Source organism: Hypoxylon fragiforme, assembly GCF_022984875.1.
Source record: "Hypoxylon fragiforme strain CBS 206.31 chromosome Unknown GGS25scaffold_10, whole genome shotgun sequence".
Classification (NCBI taxonomy): Eukaryota; Fungi; Ascomycota; class Sordariomycetes; order Xylariales; family Hypoxylaceae; genus Hypoxylon; species Hypoxylon fragiforme.
In genome coordinates, this window is record NW_026054765.1 from 2,019,695 (window position 1) to 2,033,513 (window position 13,819).

The 13,819-nt window shown below is 47.8% G+C and overlaps 3 protein-coding genes across 3 annotated transcripts; all 3 read right to left on the reverse strand.

Annotated features, from left to right (window-relative positions):
* Window positions 1–1,027: 1,027 nt before the first annotated feature.
* GGS25DRAFT_526498 (uncharacterized protein) lies at window positions 1,028–1,387 on the reverse strand (the record flags this gene model as incomplete). The annotated part of the gene is made up of 1 exon (XM_049265001.1): window positions 1,028–1,387. The coding sequence occupies one exon, from the start codon at window positions 1,385–1,387 to the stop codon at window positions 1,028–1,030; it is 360 nt and encodes a 119-aa protein (XP_049112529.1).
* Window positions 1,388–9,601: 8,214 nt separating this feature from the next.
* Window positions 9,602–11,080, reverse strand: GGS25DRAFT_526500 (uncharacterized protein; the record flags this gene model as incomplete). The annotated part of the gene is made up of 1 exon (XM_049265002.1): window positions 9,602–11,080. The coding sequence occupies one exon, from the start codon at window positions 11,078–11,080 to the stop codon at window positions 9,602–9,604; it is 1,479 nt and encodes a 492-aa protein (XP_049112530.1).
* A 567-nt stretch (window positions 11,081–11,647) lies between these two features.
* On the reverse strand, window positions 11,648–13,258 carry GGS25DRAFT_516247 (alpha/beta-hydrolase; the record flags this gene model as incomplete). Its single annotated transcript, XM_049263174.1, has 1 exon — window positions 11,648–13,258. One exon carries the CDS (start codon window positions 13,256–13,258, stop codon window positions 11,648–11,650), a length of 1,611 nt encoding a protein of 536 aa, XP_049112531.1.
* Between the last annotated feature and the right edge of the window lie 561 nt (window positions 13,259–13,819).

A 13,819-nucleotide genomic window follows, 5' to 3' on the forward strand; every position in this document is an offset into this window, starting at 1 on the left:
ATTCCAACCTAGTATATATCATGACAACATAACTCGATTTCCGGCTACATACCTAGGTACCTACTGAGCCTGTTGCATGGGTCCATTAGGCTATCCCCATAGCTTGGCAGCCCATCGCCAGCAAGGTCATGAATAAAGCAAGGCTTCTTCCATCTCTCTTCCGGTCTTTTGGCCACAGTGACTGGCAACAGAAGCTCACTTATGTGTAGTACCCAATGGGTATATACGGTTTATAACGGAATTGAAGCAGAATGGAAGTTCAATTACGTTGTCGATTCATTTATTCCGATCGTGTTAAACAAACATAGACCATCATTGGCTACCTATTCACTATTATGTGTGTGCAGCACTTAGGTTAGCGAGTAGTTATAGACTTAACTTTATCATTCCCATCGGTAGAATATATGACGAAACACAGTTACCCAGGAAATCATGTTCGAAGCATCTAGCCTACGTACTAGTGACTACACCACACTAGTAAATAACTACAACTAAGGAGAGAGAAAAGACAAAAAAGAAACCAAAAAGAAAACAAACATACAACACCAGGGATTCGCTGGTCGTCACCGACCCAACTACTGATCTGGCGGTATCTGGCTTATCTATGGGAGAGCGGACGGGATCCCGAGTTTTCCAAATCCTATGGTCGTATGTGCTAGATTGAAATGCAATTGGCACTTATATACATACCTAGGTTAGGTACTGGTGTGGATCTTGGATCGCGCCCAACAAGCCGCTAGTTCATGGCCGGCTTCAACATTTTCCACTTACCTGGTAAACCCGGTGAGTTGGAGCCGGGCCGAGCTAACGGAAGACGGTTCCACGTACAATGTGCTCGATATCACGTTGAGTTGTAATTCACATGGTACAGTGATATCATCATTCATGCCTCTTTATGTTTCTTAAGAGTATATGCATACATGGATCATGACATTCTCCCGAGATCCCTCCATGATATTCATGATGCCGGAGCTGTGTACTTTCCAGCACCCCCTAGCCCACGATTTTCCCCTTGACTACCACCCAATCACGAACAGTCTCTAGCCCTGTAGTAGTTGAGCGGCCGAGTATAGTCCCCGATGTAGAAGCACTGGTTAGCATCTCCAGTGAGGCTAAATGCGCTTCTGGAGCAGGAGTTGTCAGGGTAAAACTCGACTCTGCAGTTGCTGCCGTAAGGAATGTCACCACGGATCGATCTGTGGCGGCGGGCATGGCGGATGTGGTGGCAGTTCCCATCACTTGCTCCTTGAACCGAATCTCCGCCGATGGAGCTTTCCTCGTTGTGGCACTGTTCGTCGTTATACATGGTGAAAGACCAGCCTGTCACGGACTGTAGCAAGACCGGGGTGACCGCAATGGCACATTGAAGAATAGTTGGCAAGCGCATTGTTCTGGTGTATTGTTATTGTTTCTGATTGGGTGGATTGCTGTTGCCTTTCATGAAAAGGACGGGTTGTCTGATGACTGATGTTGTAGACAGAAGAAGTGTCGGTCTGAGACTTGAGTGATATGAGGATAGATGTAGGACTATGGTATCAAAGGTGAAAGAAGAGAAAAGAGAAAGAGCAGTTGCTGGAGCAGTTGCGGTTCTTATCTACAAATTTCGAAACCCTTGAGAGAGTTGTTGCTTGGATTGAATTGCATCTCAGTGACGACCTACAGCAATTGTGATGTCAAGATGTCGAATTGAAGTTTAAAATTTCCCGACAGACAGGCCGATATATAGCTCATGCAGGGTTGTCGATGTATTCAAGTGGAATCACTCCCAGCTTAGTTCATTGTCATGTATCATCAGTTCTTGGCTGAAGCTAAAATGTTTGCTATTCGGTAAAGTCCATGATCCCTTCCTCCTTGGGCGATTATCGATGTGGTGCCACCTTTAACATACAAATTCGGACGGAAGGTGCAACCTCCACCCCCGCAAGTGGATCTTGAGCTAGTTATTCTGTTGGGTTTTTGGAGGAACTGGGAAGGAGCAATAGAAAGTTCTGGGATTAGGAATCTTATCATGGTCATTTTGCACGTATGTGTGACAAAAGAGAGTTGTTTCACGATGTCGTTGTACTACGTGCCTTCTTGAATTCTCTCTACTCTTAACTCCACCTTCCACAAGTCTATGTACGTAGTGCTATGTAGTTAGGTACATACAAAATACACACAAAGTATCTCATACATAGTAGAGAATGTAATAATGTATTGAATTTTAATACAATGTAGCACTAGTACATGCATCACATCAAGGACAGCCTTGTCCACCATCCAATAGGGACATCGGAATTATGTAAGCGTATATAGGTGAATAGGGGGTGGGACTCGGAGATGTCTACAGTGTAGGGGGACTGATATTTCAAGTTCAAATGTGGGTGTATGTGCTCAAGCAGTTATCACTCTAGGATATATTTAATTGTTTGTCATTGTGTAATATTCATTCTTTTTATTGTTCATTCGTTGTTCTTCGTTCTCCTCTACTCACTAGAGACAAGTCTCTTGAAAATACCTCGCGAGTTGGAAATATCAGATTAATCTCAACGTGATATTCCAAGACAGGACAAGAAGGTATAAAAACATCACCTTCAATGTCATTTAGGGGAAATATGACAAACTGATGTACATACAGTACAAAGATTTCGTTTTTTCTCTGGTAAACCGCTGACACTCCTCGAAAGTAATCTGTACTGGTATAAGAAGTGTAGATTGGTAAACTGTCCCCTCTACTTGATACAAATTCTAGCATGAGCCATATCACATTCGAATATACCTACCTAACCTAGGTTGACAACATGTTATTAAATTTTCTATATTTGTGATCTACTCATCAACGTAGGCATACAGGCTTGTTTCAATTTTTGGTCCATCCTATTGATCAGGGGAGGCAACGTAGCTAATTGTTACAAGAACGATGTAGATGAATCTAAACGACAACAAGACTACCAAATTCATAGCCAATTCTGTTGTATACTAGGTATATCATCTTAATCCAACACAGAGTCAATCAATACAATACAAACGATGATGCTGCAAGGCGTAATCTCATTGTGACACCTGCGTTCGTTCTTTCAATGTTATAATTATTTACTCATTACCCAGCACGCAACACTGCATGATTTGTGTGCACATGGTAGTGACAAGCTGCTTATATCCAATAGTCAATGTCAATTGATTTCACCATTCTATCATTTCCTATTGCATATTTGACGGTGCAAGAAGCAACGTGATTACGAGTTCACTAACAACGCCCATTTCACTTTATATTTCCTTCATTGTTAGTATAGGATGGCTCTGCTATGCTTGAACAGTACTAGAACTGCTGAATAGCTAGGCACAGATCAGGTCACAATGATAATTATGAATTGCCTAGGTAGGTAGGTAGGTAGGTAGGCACCTACTGTTCCTTGTTCTATTGGCTCCGCATCACTTATACTGGAAACCACTGCCCTACAGTACCCCACCGCTTACACTATGATGCCTCGTAACGCATTTGTACTTTCAATTTAATACTTCCGAGGCTAGGTACCTACCTAGGTACTATTCTGGTGAAAATATTCGAGATATACTGGCAGGTTTTCGACAATGCTCATTAGGTCCTTCTATTATACATACTTGGTTGCCTACCCACCTACCTAGTAATACATAACCTAGAGGTAGCAACCAGTACTACCTACTATACGTGTAATTCAATCTGGCCTAGGTAGGTACTTAGGAAGGTATACAACCCTACATACTATGTAGGTAGCTACATCGATGATAACACCTCCTGTATGATAGAAGTGAAGAGGGTGATTCATTGCATTCTACCAGGACAGTACAATACTAAGTAGATAATATAGTATCGCAGGAGCTATCATTGATAATACATTGACAAAAACCCAATATGTAGAGGGATGTAGATAATGGCCCTCAAGGTGGTGGGCAATCCCCTGGCACCATTTGTGTCTAAAAGTTATTGTATGGCCCGGGCTGGGTAGCATAGCACCCACCTGACTTATCTGTGGACTTAGTGGAATACTTCAATAGTAGGTACGTATGGGGGGCACCCGCAATGGATGTGTTGCTTACCTGGGCAGCCCATAATAGGTAGGTACCTACTATGCTCTGAGTACCTGCCTCTACTAGGTAGTACCTAACTGAGGTAGTGGAGATTGTGGCAGCCCATAGCAGCCCCCTTAACAGCCTGTAAAAGAAGATGGAGATCTCCAGTACAAGGCAATACATATAGAAGAACCTTCTACTTGCAGGTATATACTTGCTTCCTTGTAGTACCCTACTACCTAGGGTACTATGGAGGTAGGTACATAGCCCTGTCCCAAAACACCCCCCCTATCAAGCCCCCATAGCACTACCCTAGGTCCCCAGCTGCTAAGAAGTGCGCTGAGTCGGTTACTGCCTTATTACCTACTATGTAGCTACATACAGGTCATGTAGCACGCTGGACGTTCCTGAGCATCTACAAAATTTACTCTGGAACATTGAAAGCTCTAACTTCAATGTTTGAAGCTTATAATCAACTCATAATCAACGCGCCCTTTCCACTGCTCATCCCTTCTTCCATCAATCATGATTTTCTTTTCTCCAGGCACCTTCAACCTCTCTCCCACAAACACACCAATACCCAAGTTTGTCAATTTCATACCATATTGAGACCAGAACAGAAACCATGGGGTTAGCTTCATCATCTCATCGATCTCTAAGTCTCAAAATGAGCTGATAGCTATCTCAAAGCTCAGCTCGCTTTATGCACACAAACTTACCCAGATCAACACCAATAAGTCATCTGGCAACTCCATTTTCTTTACTTATCTTCCTTTCTAGCCACTTCATCATCTGGCAAACTCACGACAAATATATAGCCTATCTAGTAGAGCTTGACACTAATTCTTCCCTTTAGCGATCAACAACAACCATTCAGACAATCCAACAACAGACACGACGGTGTGGTTGGCCGTCGCCTACTAATCATGGTTTTTATCATCATTCGGCTGACTGCTTTTGGGCATACTTCCTCCTGAACAGCACCTTGGAGGTAGCCACATTATCCATTCATACCTATCTACTTGATTTAAACACAGGCAATTGGAATGGTCCACGTCAAAGTCATCTGTCTCCATGGCGACGTTTCCGCGGTAATGACGAGCTACCTATGATATGAATGCTACGATGACACCTACTCTAGGTTACTATTTTTGGACGAAGAACACAAAAGGTATGATCTCGAGATTTACATTTTCCCAATTCCTCTTCTTTTCCTTCCTTTTCTTCTTTCAACGCAATTCTTGTTCTCGTTCTTTTTCGTTGCTTCCGTTCTTGACGCTGACTTGACCCAGCATGAAGAAGTGGGAGGGAACAAGATGTTAATCCCCTTCCAAGCGAATGCTATACGCCTGTACGCTGATACGCCTATTGAGAGTTTCAATTGACTCGACCACAATCGACGCCGTCTGAACTCAACGTTCTCCCTATACATAGACGAGTGGTTCGAAGAAAGACTGTAGCAGACGAGAAAATCTCCGATGATATTGTGAGCGGACGGTGAGAGACAGAAGGGCCATCCTTCGGAAGCCTTGTCCCTGCAGGAATGAGGATGCACCTATTGAGAATGTGGTGGTTCAAGGACCGACGACATGGCAGTGCCTAGAGATCTTTATGCCCGCCGGGTGCGGCTGAACTCTGGGCTGAAACCTTGGCACCGGTAAAGGGGACCACTGGTGAAGGCTTGACCTTTGTTGTCAGATACTAACCTATCCAGAGCTCTCTAGAAGAGGACGAGTTCACCAAGCCAACCGAAGAGTGCTCTGTGCCAATTAGCCACCGCATTCTTGTGGGAGCAAGGGCTTATACCCAGACCATCTTCCAGAACCTTAGGTCTCCCAAGCGAGGCATTGATGGCCCAATTCATGATCGCGCCGAGAGAGCATACGGTGCTTATGAGCAGTGGCCATAAATAAGATGGCGAAGGCACTAATACTATTACTAGCCTTATTGATGGACAACTTCATGCCATTGACCGACCCGTAGCCTGCGGTGCTGTAAGCAATGTCGCGACCAAGAGCTGACCCCAAATGAACTCTCCCGGTACTCTATCAGTCCTGACAGACACTTCACAGAGACAAAGCCTACTGTGGACGTCACCCAGATACAGTACATACCTGTATGGGCTAGCGCTAACACAACGTTCCAGAAACCGTGATAAGCGGACGCGGCAAGATATAACTGGCACATCGGAGCTCAGAAGCCAGAAGGCAAACTATTCTTCTGGCATAGAGCAACGCCGATTGTCCTTTCGTTAGGTTGCGTGTCCTTAGGCTGTACTTCTGGTTATTTGGACGAAGACTTGGAGGCTTCAACCGTATCGGTCACGGAAACTGACACGCTATAATGCTAATATTCGGATCCAGCAAAGTGACAATGGAACCAAAGGAATTCCAGCTCCTGTCTACTCCTCGACTCAGAGAAGCGCAGGACTTCTATCTCTGGCTCATACGGGAGGCTGTACCATACGTTGCCTTGTAAATACTAAGGCAATGTTCACTAATATCGTCACGATGCTGGAAATGTTCTAGCCTTCGCGGCGACTCTTCGACAGTTGCAGTGATGTAAGTCGCCTAGTCTTGTGGTCAGGGCGGCCTTATGTATGGTCGGCGACATGACTTATTACAAGACTAGGCGGCTTCCATCACTTAAACACTTTCTATTGAGCCTATGCGGCGGAAGGCTAGGTGTCACAAGAAGGCAGCCGACGAGTTATGACTTCATATGTTGTATATGTGGAGGTAGAGCCTTGTCCTACTTGTTCCGTTTGCCTGCTTTCCGTTTCCGTTTCCTTTTATTTTGCCTTTCCAAGCTTCTTTTCGGACTATGCAAATGGCATAGATAGCAGCCGCTATCACCAAATGGCGGCCCTGCTCGTATCCAGCGTTTAGAGTGAGAGGTCCGAGCGACATAGGAGCTCCGGGTTGAGAATCACCCATGACTCATACTGACAGCACGCAGCAGTCCAAAGAGCTGAGAAGGTATGCCAAAGGCAACTAAGAAGACCAGGACCGCTTTATTCTTGGGGCGGCTTGTGCCATTCCTCCATGTCCTGGCGCTATCAAGATTTACGAAGACAACCGTTAGATGCCCAGGTGCTTATCAATCTCACACGGCCGATCTCTCGTTCGACGTCCCGCGGCGGCCTTCATACCCTTCAAGCTGATGATACTACTGTGTCTTACACCATATCCCAAGCATGGGATCGTATTTAATAGCCACCCTCACACAATGGGGTGGGGTTTGGGGAGACAGAAGGCATTTGCCACGTTGTCCTACGGCTCATTCTCAGTACTCAGAACACGTTGAACCGCAAGCAGCTCACTGGCTGTTGGACACGCTCTGTCAAAGTACTACCGAGAAACTCCGACGAACGAATGTCAATAAAACCCAAACTGGCGCCTTTAACTTGTCCATTTTACAGGGGCTGTTTCGTCCTTGTCTGCAATAACACCAAAGTCCACCTCAAGTTGTAGGAACCTTGTTTTGGATGGGCTTCCAACCATGCTCAACTCTGAGCGCTGGGAATCCTGATAGACGAGGATTGGTTGGAGCCCTCGTCCATCAAGTGACCTGAATGGCCTACCCAACATCGACCTCTGGAACTATTCGGCAAGGAGTCATTGCATTAATGTAGGTCCGATGCCAGCCCCGCTTTCCTAGGAGTCCTTCCCTCTCCCCCTGGATACCTACCCAAGCCCATTACTTCCCCAATCTCGCAAGCAGCAGCGTCTGAAATGGTAGAGAAGACGCTATAAATGGCCTTCCCCTACTACGAAAACCCATTCCATATTTTTGTGGACCGACGGGTTTCAACAAGATTTAGCACATTGCGGCGTATGGACCAACGCAATCCATCGCCGATGCGTCCAATGAACAACAAAAGCGCTACTGTCCGGTAGAGCTAAAACAAGAGCAGTCGTCTTCGAGAATGTACATCTTCAGAGGACCAGAGTCTCATTGGCGTGATTGGTTAAGGCAATGTAGCAACGTGCCCAGTCTCTAGCTCCAGTCCTCAACTGGTATTAAGACTGCGGCGGGTTCATTAGCAAGACTGGCTTGTTTCATTCATTATCTGAACAAGTACGGTGGATGCCTTGAATAAGGCATCCATTGATGTTCCTGTCGGTTGCCTCGCAACTTCTTCACTGTTTCTCCTGTGCTCCTCCTGCTCCTCTGAGTGGCCCCATGGACTTATGAGCTGCCCAATCAACAACAGGAGAGCAGCAAGAGAAAGCGGTGGGGTGGGTGGTATATTTATAAGGCAACCGTCAAGAATCTGGATAAGTGTTCCCACTGAGACCTACACTTGTTAACGACAGCTAGTCTCTTCGCTTCGCAAGGGCGGACGATCTCCGTCTCTCTCTCCTTGCATTGAGTAAACAACGCTGCACGTGGGAAGAAGAAGACGATGACTCCGGTGAAGGAGATCTTTGAAGCTGTCTGGCATACTGGTGTGTGGTCCGTACACTAACCGATGTGGAACTTGCTGCAAGCACTTTCACACGGAAGCACGGCGGCGCGCTCTTGGATGTTATCGAGGAGCTCCGGAGCGATTCATGAGCACTACCTTGCTCGAGTTTCTTCGATTGAGCAACTGCGCCTGAAAGCCGGGCGAAATCGATGCATTCGAAACTTATCTCACTTACTTTCCTTCCTCCATTTCCTTTGTTTCTTTCTTTTGCTGGTGTCTTCGTCTGGCGCGACGTCTTCAACTGCAACATGTGCCACATCATGATGCGGACGTCCACAAGGGTGCATGCCAGATCAAGGTGTGTGTAACACATGTCATGTTGAGTGTTGTCCTCATTGCGGTGGGTGGCACATTATGTCTACCCCTGCCAGAACCTTTGTCGGCTGCCCTCATCCGGGAAATTCTCCAGGCGGTGCCTCTGCTTGCCAGATCCAAGCTACAAGAGGGGCACCGCTGGGATTGGGACATGTGTGGCAGCTGAAGAGAAGAAGAGAGGATAGGTGGGAGACATATTTGACAGCCGACAAGATCCGACAATTACACGTCCCTACATGCTACCCTTCATTTCTTTCAGAAGCGCTCATCTAGGTTCGAGACACTATCATGTCACCAATTTGAAAGGCAAGAAGAAGTTGCAACACATGAAAGACCTACTGCAAAACGACAATATGGGAATGGTCTAGAAAATGAGAGAATCAAAACTGACACAGTTGTACTATAATAGATATGTCGGTTTCACTCTCCCATTGACAACTTGCAACACTTACGACTGCAACGCGAATCTTTCTACCCTGCTTGTTTGTACACCCCCCTTTTTACTTGGTCGAACCCCAACCGATGGGCACATGATTGCGGGATAGAAGTTCGGCTCGTACTTAAGCAACATTGTCGGTATCCTAAACAGACGGCCCATCTCCACACTTATATATATCTACCCTTACACTCATTCCCCCCTTTCTCCTGCCTTACCCCATTATCCAAAAGCAGGAGAGCTGTACATCATAGCACCTAGCTAACTTTTCCTAATCCCCCTCGCTATATTCCGCACCACCACAGTCAAATCTCCACACAACTATCGATGAACAACAAACCAAAGCAGCCTCAGTTCCACTTCACAAGGTTGTCATTGCACCCCGGTTTCGCGGCAAGCAGATACCGCACCCAGCAGATCCCCTGCTCCCGCGTCATGCCCTTGAAGTAGGAGTTGAGCCGAATCTGGTCCCAAGTGACTGGCACACCGCTGGTGGCGATGCTACCGAGAGACGTGTTTTCTGCGACGGCACGGAACTCAACTGATTCATGCCGGATGCGGATGCCGTATACGTGCTGCGGCTGCTGGGGCGCGCTGGTCGGCGTGCGAGAGAAAGGCCAGGAAGACATTCCGACGAACACGGCCTGCGCACAACCTTCTGCGCTGGGCGGGGGCTTGTCCTCGCTATCTTCGGCGCAGGGTTCACTTTCCGCGGCGGATAACTTCGGGGTCTGGAGGGGTTCGGGCGTTGGCGGGAGGGGGACTTGCTCTTCGTCGATGCACCGGACTTCTCTGTCTGCCGCTGTTGGTGCTGCTGTAACCGCTGCTGCTTTCTTCCTCCTTTTCTCGCGATGATGGCGCTTAACCTCTTCATAGAGCAGGTTGAAGCAGTACGGAAGCTCCCCGGGGTCCTCGTCGCTGGAGTAGGTGAAGTAACGGCGTTTCGTTGGCACAGGATCAGGCGCGGCTATGGTTGAGAGCTCTGGCACAGGAGCGGGCGCAACTGTGGCTGGTTCTTCTTGCGCTCGGAAGGCTGTTGTCTGCGTAGGCTCAGGGATATTGGCGTTGCTGCTGGTGCTGGCTTGTAAGTCGAGGCGTGCCGCGGCATGTGGATGGCTGTTGTAGATGGGCATGGCCGCTCCCACAGAGTCTCCGAGCTCCTCCACATTCTCCTTTGGCTTTTCTTCCACTCGCTCACACTCGTTTTGGGTAGATGACGGCGCTGGTTGGACATCGGGGTCTACGAACGCAGCTGGACCCGAGGTATGCTTTGGAGTACTTTCATTGTTGTTGCACTCGGGAACGGTTGCTGGAGGTGGTTGAAGCCTCTGCGATGATTCGGCTCGCTTCGGTGTGTAGCTCCGTTTAGGGGGTGGGGGTGGGGGGTATGGACTGTGTCTGGCTGGAGCGTTCGGTTGGCTGTGGGGAGGCTTGACCTGTCTGGCCTGTCTGGCCTCTTTGACAGGTCTGACCGGTTTGGGGCGTTGAATAGGTGCCGAGATATTTGCAGGCAGTGAAGGGAATGGATTTTGGTACGAAATGGGAGGAGGAACTCCCACGTAATTAGGGGCTATCATCGGGGCTGGGACTTGATTGTTTGCATTGTAGTACATGAGATCGAAATTGGGCAACTCATTGTAGTAACTTGCTACTGGAGAATTAGTATAGTGGTTCATCATGATGAGGGGTGAGTTGTAGTTACCTTGTGGTGGAGGCACCATATTGGGTTGCATCATGGGTATAAAAGTCTGAGTGTAGCCCGCTGGCGGTGCTTGGTATGGTAACTGACGACGAGGTGGCTGACTCATGTTATTACTATAATATGCCATCTTGGTAATGATACCAAAGTTATTGGTGATGACTGTTCAAATAAAAATGTAGTAGACAGATATTTGTGTCGTCTTTCCGTGATGTCCCTAGGTAGGAACCTTTCGTATAAAGTGTTGGTGGTGGATGGCTAAGGAAAATAGGTATGGAAGTGAAGGAGGAAGGGACATTTCCTAAGGAACTCTGGGATTTAAATAGGAAGGTATGGATGAGAACTGAAGTTGCCATAACATTCTAAAGACATCTGTCATGTAGGCAGATGCGCGAAGCTACTGCATACATTACCGTAGTAACTAAATACGCGTGTATTAGTCGACTGTCAGACTACGAGTTTATTTCTACCTATTAGTTCTCAATCTAATAAACTACTGCTTATGAAAGTCAGAAAAAGACTGCTATTGTTGCTACCATAATTATTTCGAATCTATTCGGACTCATGGTTGTCAAGGAGATGGCTTACATCCGAAGGCTTAAAAGGGGCTAAAAGGGGCACGCTGCTGACAGCACCAGCAAACATACTTCTGTCAAACTTTACTTAACTAACTGCTTGTCAAACGTTAATTATGCTTTCATCTGACAGGATTTGAGTCATAAAGCCCGAGCCCAACACATGCCATGTCGACGTCTAAGGAACTAATGCTGCGGATTACTTCGGTGCCTGCACTAAAGCGCACCATGGGCCCGTCACCCCCCGCCGGCGTATTACTAGGAAGCCAGCCCAAGTTCTTAATCCCATTTTCGGGATCAGTCAGAAAGGCTAATACATAGTCCTGCATAGCGTCTGCTACCTGCCTTTGAAACTCTGTCGCGCCGCCGGTCATGTTGTAGCTCCCAAAGATCATGGGGAGGTCCGCGCCATGGTAAGCTCCCATCCATGAAAAGGGGGTCAGGTTGGGAAAGATTCCAGCGTATTGGTATCGGTAGGTGGTGATGTTGTTTAGGGCCCGGACGTTGGAGGAGTTGCATGCTGGACAGACGAACTCGTCCAGCGTTCCTTTATCGATTTTGGTCTTGTCAGGGCCTCCGAGTAAATCATCGATGGGATATGTGATGAGGCTTGACTGTTCGTTGGAGGTATCGCTGATAAGCGTTGGCACCTTGGATATGAGACCCTTTTGTGCCCTGTCCATGTAGTCCTTGTGTATGACTTTGCTGTCAGCCACAGGTCGGAAGAACAAAGAAGGCTTCTTTCCATCGTCCCCATAATGGCCGATAAAGTTCGTTATTTGGTGAACGGGCACTTGCTGCATGCACTCTAACTCGGCTTTTGGGTCATCTGGGTAATCACATCCGAGTTCTTGTGCGACATAAGTGAAGTTCGCCTGTAGCGCGTTGTCTCCCTGCGAGAACACACGCATTGCCGTGCCTGACATTAAGAAAAAACCTGCTGCCAAGGGGTTGTCGGGGTATGCGAAGCTGAGAAGATCGGCCGATACTCCGCCGGCAGAGTGTCCCCATACCGTGATGAGATCCGGGTCTCCACCGAATGCTTCGATGTTCGAGTAGACCCATTCAAGCGCCATCCGCTGATCCAGTACTCCCAGGTTCTGGTCCTCCAGCCCAGCAGCGTTGGGGAATCCCATGATATGAACCCGGTAGTTCATCGTGACCATGATATGTTTCTGGCTGCGATTTACCCAGCCCGCGGGGATGTGATGAGGCGTGTCAAGCCCGCCGCCTTTGAAGCTGCCACCGGGCAGGAACAAGCCTACGGGAAGCTTGGCTTGCGATGTAGCGTTTCTCGGTGTCCATATGGCTAGACTCAGACAGTCCTCGGCTGTTGTCTGTGCCATTTCCCCGGCATGAGGGCTCTGGTCACCGGTGTTGATCGAGAAGTCCGTGATGTTAGAGTTCCACAATGACAGTTTCGACGTCAGATACTGCGGGCACGATGCAGGGAATCTGCGCGAGTAACGGTGCTCTCTCGACGGCGGCAGTGGCACCGGCGGTTTCCATCGTCGCTTGCCTACGGGTGGTTCTGCATACGGGATGTTGCGAAACTCGCGGACGTCGGGATATTCCGGATTCTGCAGGCCAGTAAAAGTCCCGGTCAGGGTTTCTACCGTCAGGCTGGGCCCTTTCTCCCGGTCACACAAATACCCGGCGACGAAAAGCGTTGGCAAGATGCTGGTTACGAGGAGCAGTTGGCTGATCGTCGTGATCAGCGAAGGGGGCGCCATGTGTGCCAAGAGCGATAGGCGTTAGGTACCTAGGTCGGTATCGTATTGCCGCAAGACTACCTAGACAAGACTACGAGGTTTGTCATGCACATCTAATAGGTATCTCGAGCTTACGAACATCATTCATTTTCCATTCTATCTGGCGACAGCTCTCCAGTCTTATACACAACGATAACGCTATACTGATAGAAGTACACGCCATAGGCACGACAGCTATCCAACACTTCCATCGCTCTAGAAGGTGTCGGCATTTGTATGTAATCTAGGGAGCTTCCCCTTCTGGTCAATCAAAGCCTACATGTGATTCCCCTGGATGGAACCTCATGTGACCACCCTGGGTGCGTTCTGGCCCAGCGTCGGCTATCTGTTTCATCAGGCTAAATAATGCGATCTTGCATCATTGGGACGCTGTGTGATAGGGCGAAGATGTTTTTGGTGTGATATGACGGGAAGGAGATATAAAATTGAACGTGGCCCTAATGTGAATAAATGATGGAATATTGTACGCGCGACGTTTCCGTGTAGCGGCTGAAAGGGGGCATGAACGATTTCCTTTGTTCC